Raw genomic sequence first — 22,180 nt, 5'->3', positions numbered from 1 at the left:
TGTATCATTGTGTGATCATTGCTCATAGATTTCTTTGTCACCACACATTTGATGCCATTTTACCCCATCTACTTTCTCTCTATATTTTTAAGGTAAATATTTATTAAACAAAATTATAAATTATTTAAAACGAGTATGATTAGATGTGACTTTTTTGTTCTTAGAAACCTTTACTTTAAAAACACAGGCATTAAAGTATCCAATGGAAATCATGTTGATTTTTCTGATTGATTGTTTTTTTTCCAGAGCTTTGCTTCCCGTTTTACATCACAAATCTAAAAAAGGACCCCCTCGTCAAGCCAAATATGCTATTCATTGTATTCATGCAATATTTTCTAGTAAAGAGACCCAGTTTGCACAGATATTTGAGGTAAAGAAAAAAGATTTTTTTGTTTCATATGTTATAGTCAAAAAACAAATAATGGTTTTATAGAAAGTTCACATCTGGTAACGCATCATTTTATAGTATACAGTAAATCTTCACTTAACTTTGTTGATAGGTTCTGTAATTTTAAGTGAAATGATGTATAACAAAAACAGTTTTACTGTGGGCTAATTGATATAAACAACAGTTAAGTTCCTGTGACATATCAACAAAACAACATTATTTTAGGACTTGCTTTTTTTCAGAATTTGAATCAGTATAATTAATATTGATGAATGTTTACAATATGAAAATATCTGATTATTCTGATGTTTGTGCTAACTCAAATTTAGAAATCAAACAATTGTATAATATTTTTGACATTTACTTATATCTATACATTATACATTATATTTATACCTTATACATTGTATCTATACACTTATAATTAGGAAACTTTTCTTAATGAATAATTACATGTAAAATCATACTTGTTGATAGTAGGTAATATAATTATTCTGTCAATTTACAGGTTTGAAAATTAGATTTCTGTTTATGAAGTATAGGATTTTGTAAGTCAGTACCAATTGGTAATATAAAGTAAATAAGTTTCTACTTTAATGACTGATGTAATTTTATGTGTATCTTTTTAAAGTGTATCTTTCAAATATATATTTTATATTATTTTTTCTACACTTTTAAATTACCATTACCCTTTCTAAGCATTGCAGATTTGTTGCAGTCTGTTCTAATCAGGGACTATCTTTACTATTCTTATTGCAAATAGAAGAAGCAGAAAATCTGTAAAATTCTAACATAATTTTAGCTTATGAGCCTTGAATGAAGTCAGAACAATTTGGAAATTATGCTGAAGGCTACCGACCTTAAATACTTTGACTTGTGACCTTTGTCTTAGAAACATTTACTCTAATTTTGTCATATTTTTAGATATTATGTTGAAGACCTAAAGGAGGAAGAAAAGTCATTTTCTTTATCTGTCAAACAGCATGTTTGCTATAGATAGCAAATCATTTATTTTAAATTTTGTGTATTTTGGGGTGCAGTTTTTATCTGTAGTAAGTTTTTCTGTATGAAACTTTAGTGAATTCATGTTAATTTTATAGGAAACTTGTTTTTCTTAATCTCCTTTTCTTTTTAATGATGATGAAGACAGTGATGATAACAACTTGAATTTGTAGGGTACTTTTATTTTGATTTTGGTATTATGTCTATTATTTTATTTCATCTTTACGAGAACCTAACTTATAATCCTTCTATAACATACAAGATTGGCTGGCTCTCTGAGAAAGCATTTCATAGAGATATCTGGCCTTTATGAGGTTACTATTAATCCAGGCTCTGGCCATTAATCTTGCTTTTTCAGAAACGATTTTATTATTTTATTGTAGAATACTGTCACACTTGTTATAGTAAACTATTTGAAAAAAAAACATGTACTCTATCATAGTCTTGTTTATAATGTAAACAAGCGGGCACATGTGCAGTAGAAATGATTGAGAAGTTGTCAAGAGTAGCAAGAAGTAAATTCATTTCAATATACTTTTGGTTATATTGGGGAAGCCTTGTATTGCCTAATATTTTAGGAAAGAACAGTTTTGTATTATTTTTTTCAAGTCTAGATCTCTTGTGTTCAGTATGGGAGAACAGAGCATCAATTCATCATTAAAATGTGTCATTAAAAGTTCTAATAGCTAATAAATTCATTTGCTTCAAATCAAAAGATGCAAAGCAAATATCCAAAGAAGAAAATAATAAATAGTTTTCCTCAGCCAACCCAGATATCCCCAGCTAACCACTTCCCTTTTCAGAGGCACCCAGTGTTACCAGTTTCTGGAGAGATTTTTTTCATATATAAATAATGTAAACACACACATTGTGTCCCCTTCCCCTCTGCCAGTGATAGCATATTGTAGTCACTCCTCTGATTTTCCGATTTTAAAAATGTAACAATACACTTTAGATATTCTGTGAGTATATGAGGAGCCTCATTCTTCTGTCATGGCAAAATGCATATTAATGGTTAGATTTCCTATCAGAATAATAAAATAATTTTACTAGTTATGGTATTTAATATTAGATGCTATAAAAATCCACCAAAAAATACATGTGCATTTGGATCACATTCCAGTCAGTGGCTTAGACACACACACTCCTTTTGACTAGTGGCTTCTTTCTAAGTCTCACTGGACCCTTGGTGTTAAGCCAGCCAGTGAGTAAGGAGAAGGAATGTGGAGAAGACACGCCGATCACCTGTTGCTGCCGCCTCAGTGCAGGCGTGCCGCACCTTACTTTTACTCACATTCTGTTAACCAAGCTTAACTCAGATATCCTTGTTTAACAGCAGAGGAAACTGCTCACGGAGGCACCTTCATGCCCAGGAAGTAGAACAAGGGTACACATTGGGGAGTCCTAGCAATCCTTCACACGTTCTTATGTGTGGTCATAAAATACACGATTCTCTGTGCTGAAGTGCTTCTTTACCTACTTCTATTTTGGGTAAAACAAAATATTTAAACATGACACTTTCTAGACATAAATAACCTATAGAAGTTTAAATGTAAGCTTGAGTTACTATTTATATCATGTATATGAATTGAAATTTTTGTGTTTTTTTAATTTGAAGATGAAATGTGTCAACAATTTATTTGCATATTCGTAGAGTTGATTATATCTTTCTTTTCTCATTTTCAGCCTCTGCACAAGAGCCTGGATCCCAGCAACCTGGAGCATCTCATAACGCCGCTGGTCACCATTGGCCACATTGCTCTCCTTGCGCCCGATCAGTTTGCTGCTCCTTTGAAGTCTTTGGTAGCTACTTTCATTGTGAAAGATCTTCTCATGAATGATCGGGTAATTTGTATTTTTTAGACTTGTTTTCTTCATAATGTTCTCTTCTAAAATTTTATACAACAAAGAGAAGTGAAATGACATAAATAACACTTCCATTTGCCTGCCTTATTTTAGGTTTTCCTATCTTTTTAACATACTCTCTTTCCATTATAAGTAAAACAACATTGAAACATCACTTTAGTTGGGCCAGGGCATGTGACTTGAAATACATTCCTTGATAAATACAAAATATCACCTGATTCTGTTTATTGTAGCTTTAAAAGGGTTTAATTTTTGTAATGACATTTGTTTTTAAAAATGTGAAGATTGACCAGCTTGTTTATACTATGGTTGTCATGACAGCAGAGAATTAAGAGCCCCAGGAGAAAACTGGGACGAAAGTAATAGTTTCGTTTGTCTCCAGTTTGTGAGTACAGTAGTCCCCTCGTCCACTGTTTTGCTTTCCACGGTTTCAGTTACCCGTGATCAACAGGGGTCTGAAAACATTAAATGGAAAATTCCAGAAATAAACAATTGTAGGTTTTAAATTGCGCACCATTGTGAGTAGCGTGATGAACTATTGTTCCGTCCTGCATCCTGCCTGGGATGTGAATCACCCCTTTGTCCAGTGTCTCCATGCTGCATGTACAGTACAGTAAGATATTTTGAGAGATTGAGAGACTACATTCATATAACTTTTATTACAGTACATTGCTTTAATTATTCTATTTTTATTAATTATTATTAATATCTTAATGTGCCTAATATATAAAGTAAACTTTATCGTAGATATGTATGTATAGGAAAAAAGTGTATATAATTTTCAATATTATCTCTGGTTTGACAGTATTATCTTTGCCATTCACTGGGGGGGTCTCGAAATATATCCTCTGTGGATAAGGTGAGGAATACTGTATTTGGGACAAGGCATGTTTGGGTCTGGGAAAATTGACCTCTCATAGTCACATGGAGTTTTATGCACATGTGTATATTTTTATATATACACAACTGCAGACACATACAAAACCATCAATTTTGTGTCCACTGTCTGCCCAGCACTGTACCTAGGTTCTTTGTACAATTAAAAGAAATAAGAGATAAAGTTTCTCTTAAAATATAGTTGCAGTTCTTGAAATGTGTAGCTGAATTACCACACTTATTATCCATTTTTATTCTTCTACTAATGCATTTTAATATTATTAGTACTTTTAAACTCATTAGTTACGGAAAAATAGTTTGTAGGGATAATAGTCACGGTCATTATATATATTAGACCTCTAATGGTTTGTGGCTGTTGAACTTTAGTTGACTAGAGCCTTGTATTACCATTGTGTACGAGTTCTACTGTGTTCTTCAGCTGTATGTCTCACTTTTTCTTCCCCTATGTACAGTATTTCATATATATCCTTTAGGTCATGTTTGCTAATCATGTGTTTCTATATCTTTACTGTTTTGTTTTCTTTAATGAAAAAATTTTATTAAGAGAAAGAACATCAGAAAAGTACACACTTTATAAGGGTATGGTTCATTAAATTATCAGAAAATTAACATTTTTGACTAACCAGCTATGCAGATAAATAGCACCCCAAAAGCTCCCTGTGTCTCTTTTCTATTACCCCCTTTCTGCCCATGAAAATAACCATATTCTGACTTCCAGCCCCAGAGATGAGTTTTACCTTGTATAAATGGAGTCATGCAAAATAAATCCTTTATGTCTAGTTTCCTTCATTCAATATTATGTTCGTGAGATTAATCTATTTAGTTGGCTATAGCAGTAGTTCATTCCTTTTCATTGCTGTGTAGTATTCCAGCGTTTGCATATACCATGATGTATCTAACACAGTTCTGTTGTGAGACATTTAAGTTATTTCCAGGGTTAAATAAGTAATGCTGTTATGAGTATTCTTTTATATATCATTTTGAGCACTATGTATGCATTTCTGTTGTTAGTGTAACTGCTGTGTCCTAGGGTATGTATAAGTTCAGTTTTAGTAGATTTTGCCAAATGGGTTTTCAAAGTGATTATACCAATTAACGTTTCTTTTTGTGCTGGATGAGAATTCTGCTTATACCATTGCTTATCTGTACTAGGTATGCCAGTCTTTAACGTTTTAGCTACTGTGTGAACGTGTAATGAATAATATGCTCTTGGACTGTGGTCCCCAACCTGTTTGGCACCAGGGACCAGTGTTCCTATAGGAATCTGATGCCTCATGATCTGAGGCGGAGCTGAGGTGGTGATGCTAGCGCTGGGGAGCGGCTGCAAACACAGATGAAGCTTCACTCATTTGCCCGCTGCTTACCACCTGCTGTGCGGCCCAGTTCCTAACAGGCCATGGACCGGTATCGGTCCGAGGCCAAGGGATTAAGGAACCCTGCTCTTTGACACTTTTTCATTTTGGCTGTTCTCTTTTGTGAAGTCCCTGCTCAAGCCTCTTTCACATTTTTCTGTGAAATTGGCAATGCCTCTAGATTTCCTTATATATTCTGTTGACAGTATATTTTGCAAATTTTTCTTCCTGCTTTGTAACTTGCCCTATCACTCTCTTAATGGTGTTTTTTGATGAACAGAAGTTCATAATTTAAATAAAACCCATTTTATCAGTTCTTTTCTTTTCGTTTAGCACTTATTAATACATTTTATACTTCAAGTCTTTTTTGCCTACCCCAAGGTCATGAATGTATTCCCTATATTATTTTCTGTAACTGTGCCAAAATACTAACCAGTAAGCACATAAATGGCTAAATAAATTTTAAGTTTAAACTAAATATAAATCTATTCACACATTTCAAGTGCCGAGTAGCCACATATGACTAATATTGGACAACACAGAATGTTTCCACCATCTCAGAGAGTTCTGTTGGAGAGTGTTGCTCTAGAAGCTTTTTAAATTTTGCATTTAGCTCTATAATCTACTTGGAATTGATTTGTATATCGTATGCAATAGATGTCAAGATTCATTTTTATTTCCATCTGACTCAGCACCATTTATTGAAAAGACTGTCTTCCCTGCTGCTTTAAAAAGAATTGACTTAAAATTCACATAACATAAAATTATTTTAAAGTGTACAATTCAAGTAGCATTTAATGCATTCACAGTATTGTACACCCACCACTTTTATCTAGTTCCAGATCATTTTCATTAAGCAGTCATTCTCCAGATAATTCCCTTAGCAACCACCAGTGTTCTTTCTGTCTCAATGGATTTACCTACTCTCATATTTCCTATAAATGAAATCATACGACCGTCTGTGCCTAGTTTCTTTCACTTAGCTTAATGTTTTTGAGGTTCATCTTCTTTGTACCATATATCAGTACTTCATTTCATGGCTGAATAATATTCTAGTGTATGTATTTCTCACAATTTCTTTATTCATGTGGGTTGTTTTCACCTTTTGAATATTGTGAATATTTTGTGTCTGAGTATTTGAGTGCCTACTTTTAGTATATGCCTAGCGTATATACCTAGGAGTGAATATGCTGGATTATACGGTAGTTCTATGTTTAAATTTTTGAGGAACTGCCACACTGTTTCACAGCGTTTGCACCATTGCACCTTCTTACCAGCAATGTATGAAATTTCCAGTTTCTTTACATCCTTGCCAACTTGTTAATTTTCTATTAATTTGACTATAGCCATCCTTGTGAATGTGAAGTGGTATTTCATTGTGGTTTTGATTTGCATTTCTCTAAAGACTCATGAAGTTGGGCATCTCACGTGCTTATTAGCTCTTCCTATATCTTTTTTGGAGCAATGACTATTGAAGTCTTTTGCCCATTTTTCTATTGGGTTGTCTTTTAGTTGAGTTATTTATATAGTCTAGAAAAAAATCTATCAGATATATGATTGGCAAATATTTTCTCATTGTGTAGGTTACCTTTTCACTTTTTAAAAAGACCTTTTTAAAATGAGATATAATTGACAATATTAGTTTCAGATGTACAGTATAATGATTCAATATTTACATGTATTGTGAAATGATAAGTCTAATTAATATCCATCACCATTATGAATTTATTATCCCATGATGAGAACTCATAAGGTCTACTCTGTTAGCAACTTCAAATATACAGCACACTATTAACTACAGTCACCATGCCACACATTACATTCCATGACTTACTTTATAAATGGAAGTTTGTACCTATTGACCCTTTTCATCCATTTCACTCATCCTCCCACACCCTTCTCTGGCAACTACCAATCTGTTCTCTGTATCTGTGAGTTTGGGTTTGTTGTTGTTGTTGTAGTTTTGGGGGTTTTGGTTTTTTATTCGTTTATTTTTTAGATTCCACATGTGAGAGATCATATGGTATTTGTCTTTCTCTGTCTAAGTTATTGCACTTAGCATCATAAGGTTTATCCATGCTGCAAATGGCAAGGTTTATCCATGCTGCAAATGGCAAGATTTCCTTCTTTTTATGGCTGAGTAATACTCCATTGGATATATACCACTTACTTATCCATTTATCGGTGGGCAGACATACAGGTTGTTTCCATATCTTGGCTATTGTAAATGATGCTGCAGTGAACATGGGGGTGCAGATACCTTTTCACCTTAGTGTTTGTTTACATTTCCTTCGGGGAGTACCCAGAAGTGGAAATGCTATATCCTACATTCGTTCTGTTTTTAATTTTTGAGGAACTGCCAAACTGTTTTCCATAGTGGCCGCACCAGTTTATATCCCCAACAGTGCACATGTTCCCTTTTCTCTACATTTTCACCAATACTTGTTATTTCCTGTTTTGTTTTTTGTTTGTTTGTTTTTTAATAATAGTCATTAACGAGAGTAGGATAGTTCAGTGCGGTTTTGATTTGCATTTCCTTGATTATTAGTGATGGTGTGCTCCTTTTCTTGTATATGTTGGCCATCCATTTGTCTTTGAAAACTATCTCTTCAGATCCTCTGCCCAATTTTTAATCTGATTGTTATTTCCCTTTATCATATCTATGGTTTGCAAGTATTATTTTTTTAATGGTTTCACTTTCTTGATATCTTTTCATGCACAAAAGCTTTATATTTTGATGGTGTCTGATTTATCTTTTTTTTTTCTTTTGTCACTTGTGCTTTTGATTTCACATCTAAAAATGCATTACCAAAATCACGTTATGAAGATTCCACACTGCTCTTTGCTATTACTTTTGCTCTAAATCATATCGTACATATTCTACTTTATTATGTTGTCTTAATTATTATAACGAGTTTTGATAACTGGTACCTTAAGCCTTCCAAATGTTCTTAATGCAACAGCTGCTGCTGCTATTCCTACTGCAACTGCGAGTACTTCATCATCATCATCTTCACCATCACCATCATCATCATCATTTTCAATTTTGTTTTGGCTTATCTTAGCCTTTACATTTCCATTTAAACTCTAGAATCAGTTTGTCAGATCTTCACCCCAACATATACACATGCAGCTGGAATTTTGATAGTGATTGTATTGAATTATAAATTTAGAGATGATATTCATCATTTTAACACCATCTTCCATTTCACAAAGATGGTATATGTCTTAGGAGGTAATATTTAATTTCACAGTGTAATGTTTCTTAAATTTTTGTGTAGAGATCTTAGATATATTCCTAGGCATTTTGTTTTTCGATGCTATTAGAAATAATACAATTTTTATTTATGTTCTAATTGCTTATCATTGGCGTATATATATATATAAAGGTACTTCTTTGTACTCCAGGATCTTGTTAAAACAATTTTTTATCTTATTAGTTAATTTTCTCATTCTTTTGGGTTTTCTCTTTTTATAATCATTTATCCATAATGACAGCTTTGTTTCCATTCTTAATGCTTTTTATTTCCTTTTCTTCCTCTTCCATTGACCAGGACCTTCAAAACAATCGATGTGGTAATAGCAAACATTTTTCTTATTCCCAGTCTCAGGAGGGAAAGATGGACTAATAGTAACTAACAGAAGACTCGCATTATTTAAATGGCCCATGTAGGACAATACCCTGAACCCAGTTCTGACATGCAATATGTCAACTTCGTCTTTTCATTAGAATAGTTTGTTTACATGTAATGTGAATAGTGATTTGGGTTAATTTGCCATCTGATTTTATTTTCATTTTCTTCTCTTAGTTCCGTATTCATTTTCCTCTTGCCTTTTTTTTTTATTATGTTTTTCCTATTTCCCCTTTACTGGCTTCTTTTACAATCTCCTCCTCTTTTAGTAGTTGCCCTAGAGATAGCATCGTGCTCCACGGACTCATTGGAGGCCAGTGTCATTATTTGTGTTTTAAACTTTCAGGACGGCCGGTACAGTGTTCCAGGGAACCTAGAGAATACTTTAATTCCCTTTATTCCCTGAGGCTTCTGTGTTCCTGGTCACGCAGGTCCATTACCATTGTTATTTTATACGGTTAATATTTATTTAGGTTTACCAACACATTTTCCCCTTTCTCTTGTTTTTTTATATTTTTGTCTGTGTGATGATTTTCTATCTACTCAAAGAATTAAAGTAGTATTTCTTTTAATGTGGATTACTGCTAATGAATTCTCTATTTTTGTTTGCCTGAAAATGTCTTTATTTTGCCTTTATTTTTCAAAGGATACTTTCTCCAGGTTTAGAATTCTCATTTCCTCCCCCTGAATAATTTGAAGATGCTATTTCATTATCTTCCATTTTTTTATCTTTTCTCTTGAAGTCAGCCAAGAGTCTTGTTCCTTTAAAGTTTTGTCTTCTTGCTTATGAGTGCTTTTCATCTTTTCTGTTGTTCATTGGTTTTACTACGATGTGTCTGGGTGTGCTTTTCTTTATATTTATCCTAATTTGGGGCTCAATGGCTCTTTCTGAATATAGCTTGTCTTTCATAAATTTTGAATAATTTTCAGTCATTATCTCTTCAAATCCTATTTGTTTCATATTCTGTTTTCTCTTACTGCATTTCTAATTATACACTCTAAGCTTACAATTTTTTTTGTTGTGACTCAGCTGTCTGACACATTTTTCTGTACTTTTCTACCTGCTCATGTTTTTGTTGTCTTCTGATCTGTCTTTGAGTTCACGAATTCTCTTCAGATTTGTCTAATCTTATGTTAAGCCTATGCATTGAATTCTTAATTGCACTTGCATCTTTCAATTCTGTAATTTCCTTATAATTTTTAATATAGCTTTAAGTTCCCTGCCAGCATTCTTTACCTTGTTATTTAATCCTTGAACATCTTTAATTGTGTTATGCGTCTTTCGCCTCAGTATCTGGATTTGCTGTGGCATTTTTCTCTTGATATTTGGTTGTCTTGTCTTGCAGACGTTATTTTTTGTTGAGTGTCAGACTTTGTGTACCAAAAATTGTAGAGATAAAATGAAACTCTAGATGATTTTATACTTCTTCCATAGAGCATTAATTTTTGCCTCTGACAGGCAGTTGAGCTATTGTCAGATCGCTTCCATCCAATCAAGAATGCAATGGTTGGACGCTGGGCTTCAGTTTTTGACAGGCTAATTCTGGTTTTAGTCACGTCTATATCTAGAGTGTATTTGTTTGGGTCCATCCAAAGGTTTAGGGAGTTTAACTGGGACTCTCCTCTTTTGGGCCCAGAATTCCATTTTTCCCCTTCCATCCAGCTCTGTGACAGGGATGAAAGCGTTGCTCGACCTCTCAGCCTCTTTCACTTTCATCGAGTGTATGAGAAAAGTAATCCTCGTGCCACTCTCAAATCTCTTGATTTCTCTCGTCTTTTGAAACTTTGCCCTGTACATTCTCACTGCTTTGGTAGCTCCCTGTTGCCTTCAGACTGATTGTTTTTAAGTATTCTGTCCAGCCTTTCCATTCGTTCCGGTGGGAACATAGGTCTACGACAGCCTAGTCAGCTCTTGTCAGAAACAACTCCCTTTCACCTCTTTTAACCGATTGATTTCCTGTTTTACGTCATAATCAATATTTAAAATAGAATATATGTATATTATATTTGTATAACTTGTTTTTTTAATAATACAATGAACACTTATGAACTGTTAGCTCCTGATTTTATTATTCGCCAAATCTTTCTTCCTGTTTCTTCCTGCATTAGGTAACCACTGTGTTGAATTTGGGGCTTATTATTCCCTAACTAAAGCAAAACACCACTTAACACATACATCTCTCTAAACAGCATACTCGTTTTGTTTTGCTTGTTCTTGAGGTTTATAAGAGTTATATACATTCTTGGCTGACTTGCTTTTGTTATTACCATTTGTTTCTTTGAATAATCATTGTTATTAAATCTAACTGTAGTTCATTCATTCATTACTCTGTATTATATCATAAATAAATTATGAGTTATTTTGAACAGTGTTCCTATTCTTATAGAGGCTTCTTTGTGAAATTGATAAAACACAGTCTAAACACATGTAACTTTTAATTTTATTGTCAAATTACTTTTCAAAATGATTGTTTAAATTTATCATCTTGTCAGCAGCGTGTCATACCAAGTATTGTTAAATTTCTTAATTTTTCTCCCATGTAATTGATATAAAATGATGTATTCATTATAGTTTGAATTTGCATTTCCCTGACTGCTAATTAAGTTTTTATATCTAGTCACTATTCATGTTGCCTCCTTTCTGAAATTCCTTTTGATGTCTTGTCTTTTTTTTTCTGGATGTCTTTTTCTTAGAGGTAATCTTTACACTCATTAATACCTTTTCAGGTACATGTTGCAATATCTTCATAAAATCCACAAAATTTATTTATGGTGTGTCTTTTTACTCCCTTTATGGTATCCTTTGATCAAAAGTGATTAATTTTAATGTAGCTAAATTTATCATTTTTTGTAGTTAATGCTTTTTCCTACTCCAGTGTAATAAAAATAGTCTCCCATATGTTCTTCTTTTCACACATAAAAAATTTAATCTGCCTGGAATTTATTTGTTTTTTTGTATGCTGTGATTTAAGGATTCCATTTCTTTTTACTCTCCATTAGGATAGCACAGTTGATTGAATAATCTCTCCTTTTAGTCATTTGCATTGCTGCCCACTTATGTATCACCTCTGTTCTTTTCCATTGCTTTGTTTATCTACAAGATGTCTTTCATTAAAGTTTTACAATTTTTTCTGTAAAGAAAATATAAACACTTCTGTTGTACAATTTTTTTAGTTACTTTGGTTATTAAAATTATGCTTTTCTGGTTGGTTGATTTGGGGACTTATTTGAATCTTATATCCATCTTGCTTAACTCTTTTTATAATATCTATGAAGAATGCCAGTTTTAATTATTTTCTAATCCAGGAATATTTTATTTCTATCTATTACTTATATTTCTGCATGTTTCCTACAGTTCCTTTTTTCCTTTAAGCCTCATCTGTCAGCTTTTGGATAAGGTATATTCAAGTCTTGTGCGCTGATGAACATTATTGATCTTTTTCCAAAAATCATTTTTGTTTTGGTTTATTTTGATATTATTCTTCTAGTGTATAAATGTTCATGAATTTTATATCTTATTTTGATGTAAGACTTTTTAAGGACATCTGTATCCTGTTTATGTCAATATCCCAGTTAATCCATATTTCATCTTGACCGATAGGTTTTCCATCTTGTTATTTTTAGATATTACCTGTCATTGGTTTTGTTGCACCTGTTGTGGTTTTGTTTTATTATTTTTGAACCTATTTGACAGTCTCTTGGTCTTATTTGGGATAACTTTTTTTTTATATTTGTAATAACTTATGCAGATGGAATTTTTTCTTGTGAATGAAATATTTTAGTGGAGTATATCTTTGAGTAATTCTTTCAGAGTGGCTTGTAATTTGGAAACTTTCTCTGTCTTGGATTTCTGAAAATATTTCCCCCCCTCATTCTTAAATACTAGAATTCTATGTCTCCAGTCACTTGGCTACAGAAAATTCATAACATTGTTTTTTGGACTCTAGTCTTGCAGCTGAGGAAGCTGAAGTTGATCTGATTGTTGCTTCTCTTTTGGTGGGTTGCCCCATGGAAGCTTTGGGGAGCTTTTTGCCATCCTTAGTTCAGAAATTCCTTCAGAACATTTCTATTGTGATTCCTTTTTCATTATTTTCACTTTATACTTTGAAGGCACTTCTCAATTAGAAAATTGCATCGCAAGCTACATGGAAGTCTTTCAGCTCTATGTTCTTAGAGTATTTGCTTTCCAAATGTTGGAGGTATCTGTCCTATTGCCACAGGGTTGCCTGAGGTGTTTCTGGATTTCTCTTTTTCTAGGCGGAAATCACACATATCAGCTAGGGATGAAAATGGGATCTCTAGTTTTCCAAGATTGAGTTCAGCTTTTTTGTCAACTTACTTTAATTTCCTGGCTGCCACTGTAAATTCGCATTTTTCAGACTTGCAGTATATCATTTCAGGATTATTCTGTGATTGTGCTGGCAAAAAAAAAAAAAAATTTTTTTGGAAGGTGTTTCCTTCCTGTGCCTTTATGAAGATGTAAGCTCTCTAGCTCTGTTAATATTTTACTGTCTATTTTGTGGTTTTCAAATTTTTCCTATGATTCTGGCCTTCTTTTGGACTGCTTTTGTTTTCCAGCCCTGCTAACTCAGTGTGTGTCTGAGTTGCCATTTTGGTGTGATTTAGGTAGGAAGATATTAATATATATTTCTGTTACTCGTTTTCAACTACAAAGCTTTCTTATTTTTTCCCTGCTCAAGATTTTTTTGTATATACCTTTCCCTTTATTTAAGAACTACACTTTTTGGGCTCCATTGATTTTTGTCCTAGACCTTGCCAGCTACTTTAAATAGTTGAATCATTAGTTTCAAAAGGGTAGCTAGATATGAGAGTATATGTAAGAGGTTACAGTCAGTCCTGCTTCACACCTTAGGAAGAACCAGCTGGTGAGGACGAACGAAGCTGTTTATGGCGCTAGTGAAGTTAATGCCTATCAGCCTTTTTGAGTAATAGGGTTAGATAAAGTATTTTACTCATGTATAATAACTGTCACTACAGAAGATACAGATTTTATCCATTCAGTAAATATTAATTAAACATGGGAAGTCACATTCACATTTCCTTAAATTTTGTTTAGCTTCCAGGAAAAAAGACAACCAAGCTTTGGGTTCCAGATGAAGAAGTTTCTCCTGAGACAATGGTCAAAGTGAGTAATATGCATAGCTTTGTCGATTTTAATATTTAATGTGTGATAGTCTTAGTATAGGTGTTAAAATTTCTATTCCTGTTACAGAGATATGGTTGTTAGACTCATTCCAATCTCTATGTTTATTGTATGACATTAGCCCATGTGCTGTGAGAGTCTAGAGTGATGAGAAGCCAGAGCTCCTTGAGGGCAGCTGCTCATGATCTAAGTTGAGAAAAAATGAGTTTGAAAACTGCCCCCATGTTGCCACTGCTTGATATTCCCTTTTAGTGGCAAAAGACACTGCCGGTGTTGTTATGTACATTCTTCCAGTCAGTAAAGATTTTTAAGACTGTTCATCTTTTCCATGGGATTTGATAAAACTTTATTTTGATTTTTTAGAAATTCAACCTATAATTCCTTGAATGAGGAGTTATACATAAAAGGTTGCTCATTGCTAGTGTATAGAGAGTATTGATTTACTAAAACCATCGATAGTCTGTAATTGTAGACATCACCTCATTCCACTGCACACAGTGTGGTGTAAGGTCCAGAAACAAATACATTAAATATTTTCGTTTTTCTAGTTATTTCCTCTAAATGCTTTTTAGTGTGTGTGTGTGTTTATATTTCATATTATGAACTACTTCACAGTATTCCAGCTTCAAATTCTGATATAGTTTCTGTGGACCTGTAGAACAGCCCTTCCTTCAGGATTTAATGCTGCTTGATACTTACAAAGTCCAGTATAAACCTGTTTTTTCAGTGCTAGACTGGAAGGCAAACCACCTGCACTTACGTTACATGCTTACCAAATGGCCCAGGGGAGGGATCTGTAAAAAGCTAAGATAATATGTGAAAAAGAGATAATATGCATGCCTTCAAAAACAGTTGTTGCAGACACTAAAGCTTGTAAAGTACTTAGGAGCTTCATAATTACAAAATGCAGTACAAATGTGAGATGGTATCATCTCTCAGACACAAAAGATTGAATATAATTTTTAATTGGAAACAACTTTTCTGCCTAGGGAAGTTTGTATATTTTTACTGTGGATTCTAAAGGATAGAGTGTATGTTGAGGAAACATTTAAAAGAAAAACAGTTTTTAGTTAAGTCATTCATTTGTCAATTGTCTAGAGGGTGAGGCATCTTTAAAACATTCATAGTTATCTTTATATATGCAGAAAAGAATAATTATTTTTTCCTCTCCTTTTTTTTTTCCTTAAAAACCTCCCATTAAAAACTTTTTTTAGTTTTTTGAAGGTTAATATAGAATTTCTTTAAAATGTGGCGGTGTTTTATTTGTGAATTTGTCTTTTAAATAGATTCAGGCTATTAAAATGATGGTTCGATGGCTACTTGGAATGAAGAATAATCACAGTAAATCAGGAACTTCTACCTTAAGATTGCTAACAACAATATTGCATAGTGATGGAGACTTGACAGAACAGGGAAAAATTAGGTATGTAATCACTATTTCAAATTTCTTTGGATTGCACAGTATTTCACATCTGGTGTAATTGTTGAATGGTGCAGTTTCTTTTTTAAAAAAAGTAATCAGTATTGCTTTGTAAGTATGCATGTATTTTTATTGTAATATGGTGTTATACAGTGATTATTTCAGAGCAGCAGTCACATGTCTGGTGCAGGGTACATTGTAATTATTTTAAACATTAGATGTTAACTTACCTAAATATCTAATGTGAAGATGTTAGTGTGCCAGGATGTAACTGATGTTTTATGTTCTTTTTAATATCTAAGGGAAAAAGAATAAACTGGGTAGAAGAGAACTTCTTGAATCTGTTTCCAGAAATATAAATATATGTAAATTTTTAAACTGTACTTCATGAAATTATTTAAAACACAACTATTTTGGTTCGGTTCAGTTCGAAACATTTAGTATAGTATAGTGATTGGAAACAGAGTCTGGAGCCTGGATTCAAATTGTGGCACCACCACTTACTGGAAGGTGACCTTCAGGAAGTTACTTTAACCTCTTTGTACCTCAGTTTCCTCATAGGGAATGATTATAACCCATCTTATCTAGCTGTTATGATAATTAAGTAAGCTAGTATATTTATAGTACTTAAAACACTACCTAGTGCATAGTAATTAGAAATATTGATGGTGGTGGTGGTTATTATGTTAGGGTTAGCTAAAATTTAGAAATTTGTCTTCTGTGAAACCACATGTGCCGTTTATTGCCTCTTATTGGTAATAAAACATAAGAGAATAACTTTCCCCTCCCTAATATATGTAGCTTAAAGACTTTAGTGACAAAGTATGCAGAGGTGACTGCCCCAGCTACCTTCTCCCTTTTGTCTTCATTTCAGCTTTTGAATGTTTTGCTCCTGCTGTACTTTTTGCATAGAATATTAATGGGAGCACATTTTTCTTAAACAAACCAAATAAAAATAAAACTTGGTAAACAGTTTCATATGTGCAACTCATCTTCTTTCAGTCTAATTAGTTGTTTTCACCTGAGTGCTCTTAAAATTAATATATGCCAATGTTCAGGATTTACATAACTGGAGAAAAAAATTCCCTAGTATGAGCACATTTTTGTCTTTCAAATTTATTAATTAAATTATGTGCATAGTTAGATCTCATCTCACCTGTTTTTTTTATTCATGGTATTTCTTAAAATCAAATGTGTACTTGAATTCTGAAAATTTATGTGAATTACGTTGGTTCTGCATTTTTAAACAAGGCTTTTATATAGAAACCTGGTCTTCAAATACTATTAATTAGAACTGTTTATTTCTTTTTATACTAAATAAACAAGAAAAACAAATAAACTACTAAATAAACAAGAAAAACAGACTTGCCTTTAGCAGTAGTTTAGCAGTGGTTGATTGATTTACCTCATAATAGCTCTTAGAATATTACTGTAGATGCACTGAAAACCACCTCTGGGACATGTTTATCAACATTGTCATGCATTCAGTCAGTATTTTTATGTAATTCTTAGAAACATAAAGGAAGGGGCTTAAACCAACTAGATGATTAGATCTTGGAAGACCAGTTACAGCTTTCCCTCCTTACTCCAAGATCCTGTAATTAAGCTATATCACTATATTAGGAAGGATTGTTTTGATATATTTACTAGTCAAGAATTTACTAATCTTTGAAGTGTGTCCCATTTAGCAATTTTCTTTCCTTAAACTTAAAAAGAAGCTGTGGGTAATACTAGAAAAGTTGAACTCTAGCTAAAAATAGTAACATTTCGTGTACTGCACCTGCTTTTATTCTACTTCTTTTGTACTTAGCACAGTAGTTTTAGTTGACTGATGAGCAAGTTAGGACATTTTTATTCCTGACTTATAAGTAAACACAAATCCAGAAATAATCCATAAGAGAAGATTTAAAACCTAATGACTATACATACAGATAGAATTTTTTCTAGACTTGGCTAAAAGCTATTTTTGTAGGATGAGAGAATTAAATGCTTTTAGCATATACTTTTATTCCAAAGAAGTACTTTATAGTAATAGACACCAACTTCCAAAGTTAAGTAAACATATTATGGTGTTTAGAATCACTGAATTGTTTTCTGCCCCTTTTTGGGGGGCCAGAGGAATTTTCTTAAAATTAGATATACAAAATAGGCATGTTTTTGTGCAAACATTTGGAAATCTAATTTACATTTTCTTGCCTTTTTTTTTTTTTTTTTTTTTCAGTAAACCTGATATGTCACGTCTGAGACTCGCTGCTGGGAGTGCTATTGTGAAGCTGGCACAAGAACCCTGTTATCATGAAATCATCACATTAGAACAATATCAGCTCTGCGCCTTAGCTATCAATGTAAGGAAAATGGCTGTACAGAACATGACTTTACATGGTCTTTGACTTCAGAAAGAAAAATACCCACCATGATATAGAGATAAAAATCTTGAATGTTTATGTTTCCTCTTGAAAATTTTATGCATGAGAGACATTTAAGAATTCTGAAACTGTCATTTGAGTTTTGGGTTATTAACACAGTACAGTTTATTCTTGTTATTCGCAGTAGTAGTTCTGTTCTACAAAGTCACTCCAAGCACTGAATGAGGAGATACGGACCATTGTTCATAGGACAGAGACGAGTGGTTCCTGCAAGCCTTTAGTCAGTGTTTTTATCAATCAATATGTGACCTTGTTTTATGTGTGTTTCTGTTTAAAGGCACCTTATTTAAAATACAGTTGTTTCATGAACATTGAACTCATGGCCAACAGCACTGTAACTCATGCCTGAGTGAAGCATATCTAACACACATTTTCTCCATGAGGCACATCTCAGCCTTCTCGCTATTGGGAACACTAAACACCACTTTAGCACTATGCTTGGAAGCTACTTTAAACAACAAAGTCAGCAACAGAAGGTATAAAAATGTGAAAAATGTGGCACTAAATAGACCACCAAAAGGACAGTTGTTTGTTGTTCAGCTTCACTTGGACATGTGTCAGGCAACTCACACTTTTTGCTGCTCAGTGCACTACCCAGGAATGACCATGAAAACGTTGCAAGTATTCATTTTGGGGTTAGAAATAAATTTTAGTCAGTAGATAAATTCACAGATGCAGAATGTATGAATATTGAAGATTGAATGTATTTAGTTTTTAAAAGAAAGAAAAATAGAAATTTATAGTTTTATAAAGAGATTAATTTTAGGTTGGAAGCATTCTTTATTACTCAGTGAGTTCAAATTTCAAATTATTAATAGTAATATTAATGGATTTATATTCTAGTCTTATGGATTTCATATTAGAGTAACATAATATTTGAACTATATAACTTTAGAAGATTTTAGCATTGTTGAGAAAATTTAAAAGGGCTTCCATAATAGTAAATTTCATATTCTAATGTGATATTCTAATTTGATATTCTGTTGCAGTATTTCATTCATAATTTGGTTATTTTTACACTTAGTTTTGCTGTTCTTTTCCAAATAGTCTTACTTGTAAGAATTTGGCATTTACTTCAGAAATGATTGTAATTTTTCTTTCTACCTCCCTTCCTTATGCTGCTTATTTAAAAATTGCAACTTCTGTTTGACCTCTACACATAAACAATCATTTATTTTTTTAATTATAACCATTTTGTCAATTTCTGGTATTTTAGTCCTTAAAAGTTATTCCAAATCCTGTTTCTAATTTTAGTTTTTGGTGTCGTTATTCAGATATTGAACTAAACCATTTGAGAAATGAGATTTTGAGAAACCCATAATTTTCTGGTTTGGTGTTCCCCATTTAATTTTAGAGATAATCTTATTTTGCAAGAAAGTGAAAATTGTTCAGAAAGCATAAAAATTTTTTAGAAGAAAACAACATATTTTTTTAAATTGGTAATACATGAATTCTGTTGACTTACCAGGTTCTTTGATATTTCTTTGGGTATTGGCACCATAGTATTGAAGTAGAAATTTTTTTAAAGCCAAGAAAATATGGAAATATATAAAAAGAGTGGTTTTGTTTGAAACTTACTGTGGATAATAAATACATACAAACCATTTGTTAAATGTCCACTATGTGCAAAAATCACTCACACTTCCTAACTACTTGAGACTTTCTTTTCCAGCTCAGTTATCTGTTGGATGTGACTGAGTCCCCTAATTCTCAAGGCAGAATGCAGAGGGCCCAAGTTATGCTATTGCTTGCTTTGGAATTCTGTTCACTGGAATGTTTGTTAATGGCTAGAAGTTAATTATCAGCATATTCTCACAATTTACAAACATACGAGGTTACCTTATTTTATTCTAAACCAAACTTTTCCCTAATCTTTTAAACCACACATGCCTGTCTCTCCTTTTTAAACGTCCAAACCTCAAGAGTCATCTATACCTTTGTCTCACACGCTCTTAGCCTCTCACTCCTCACCGTTCATTTGCCTTCACTGTTTTACAGAAATGCTCTTTTAAAGTCCCCAAATCCGATGACATTGGTCTTCATTGTACAGGTCCTTTCTACATCATTCGACACGGCCACCGCGCCTTTGTTCTTGAAAACCTCTGGTTCTGTCTCCTGATTTTTGTCGCACTTTCTCTGCCTGCACTTCCTGGCTCTCCTTTTTTCCTTTAAATGTATGTGTTCTACGAGGCTCTGCCCAGGACTGACTTTTCCACTTCCATATTCTTTGGCCATCTTATCATCTGTGTAGTGCTTCCTCTACTGGCAACATTAACTTTTTTTAAGTCTCCAGTCTCACTTCTAATGCAAAACAGAATTTTCAGACTTTCATTTTCTGTGAATGTAAGACTGAATTCATAATCTTTTCCAAATCTATTTTTCTGACATGTTGAGCTTCAGTAAGCATTAAATAAACTTGAATGCCATTTCTTAGAGCTACAAGCATGATTTGTATTTGCCTATTTGCTTGTCCTTGCACTTCATTGCAAAAGTGCAGATAATTCTGTCCTATACTATCTATATCTTTTTTTTTTATTCATCCCTTTTTAACCATTCTTGTTGCTGTAACCGTCATCATTAGCTCTCACCTAGATTTTTGTAAGACTTTTTCTATTGTTGGTTTAGTTTCCCTATCAGTTCTGAACATGTTATTCCCCCAGTCAGAACTAATTAGAGGCTTATACTCATTAAAAAAAGAAAATCACATATACTTTACAACTTGCCATTCAATCCCTTTTAATATTTGGATTCAGGCATTTAAAAATCTTGTTTCGCACACTATCCTTTATACCCTCATTTCAATGAAATCGAACATTTTTTTTTATGTGCCTCTAGGTTGCTGCTTTTAATTTCCTTTTCACCCTCACATTTCTACAAATCCAAATCCAGCCTTTTTTGTAAAAAAAAAAAAAGGCTCAGACAGAACCTTTCCCACAAAATTTGGTTCTGATTCTTACAACTGGTCTCCTTTTGATCCCCTATAGGTTCGTCTGCAGTCCTGTGATATATACCTGTCTTGTGCATTCGTTATTTGTGTACCTGTGGTTTATTTCTCTTTCTTGCCTTGAACTCTTTAAAAGCAGGATTGCATCTCAGGGACCCTTGTCATGTATTTGAATAGAAAGTAAATCTCGAGGAATAGAAATTCAGTAATATGAACCTTAACATTGTTGAATAATTTTTAAGGTATTTTAGAATTTGAATGCAATTCAAATTTACTGTGTAAAACTATGTGCTGTATACTGTTCTATGTTCTATAAATACAAAGATGAGTAAGTCAGTCATGGTATAGCCTTCAAGAAGATAACCTCTTAGTAAAACAGAGAATACAAATAAATGTTGATAACATACAATATACAAAGTAATCGAACTATTTTACAAGATACTAGAAGTAATCCTGAGGATAATTTATACCAGAAAAGGCCACTAAAAGTGAATTTACTTAAGATCCAGACTACTTAAGATTCAGACTTTACTCATAGTCAGTAGTGAATAAAAGCTTTGATTGGAAAATTATATTGGGGGAAATATTTTGTAATATTAAACAAAAAAACTGAACTAGTTATTGGTTCTAACCATAACCAGGAGGATATTGTTTGCTTTTTCCACAGTGTATTTTTTCTGATAAAAATTATATTCTATTTTTTACATTTAACTTTTATAAAACAGTGAAAAGGATAATTATCTTTGCAAAAAACAAAAACAAAACAAACATATGAAGACTTCCTCAGTGCCCAGGAGCACATCTTTCAAATCTTTATTCAGATAATTCTCTTTTGATGTATTTTTTGTGTCATCGTTCTTGTCAAATCTCTCATCTTTCGTTGTGAACTGTCAGCTGCCCTGCATGTGATTTGACAGTTCTCTAATAGCACTTTAATGACGTTTTGGAATTATTCTACTTTTGCCAAATGAATCACAAATTGATTTTGTAATTAATTTGCATTACGTCGTTGGATCCTGAATGATTAATAAGAGAATGACAAAAAACATTATCTTGGTTGGAAATGCATCTAAGTAGAGGGGAGGGATG

The 22,180-nt window shown here is 33.0% G+C and overlaps 1 protein-coding gene across 6 annotated transcripts in view; it reads left to right on the top strand.

The window, feature by feature from the left end:
- PDS5B (PDS5 cohesin associated factor B) overlaps positions 1–22,180 on the top strand; it is a 110,274-nt gene that overhangs the window by 64,999 nt on the left and 23,095 nt on the right. For all 6 annotated transcript variants that reach the window (XM_006915820.3, XM_025049502.1, XM_025049501.1 and 3 more), the window contains 5 exons: positions 247–370; positions 3,077–3,235; positions 14,215–14,283; positions 15,588–15,724; positions 17,943–18,066. In XM_006915820.3, coding sequence (XP_006915882.2) covers positions 247–370; positions 3,077–3,235; positions 14,215–14,283; positions 15,588–15,724; positions 17,943–18,066 — 613 coding nt within the window. The remainder of the gene's footprint in view (positions 1–246; positions 371–3,076; positions 3,236–14,214; positions 14,284–15,587; positions 15,725–17,942; positions 18,067–22,180) is intronic.

Source organism: Pteropus alecto, unplaced genomic scaffold, assembly GCF_000325575.1.
Source record: "Pteropus alecto unplaced genomic scaffold, ASM32557v1 scaffold16, whole genome shotgun sequence".
Lineage (NCBI taxonomy): Eukaryota > Metazoa > Chordata > Mammalia > Chiroptera > Pteropodidae > Pteropus > Pteropus alecto.
This window is presented reverse-complemented; position numbering and strand designations above follow the sequence as displayed.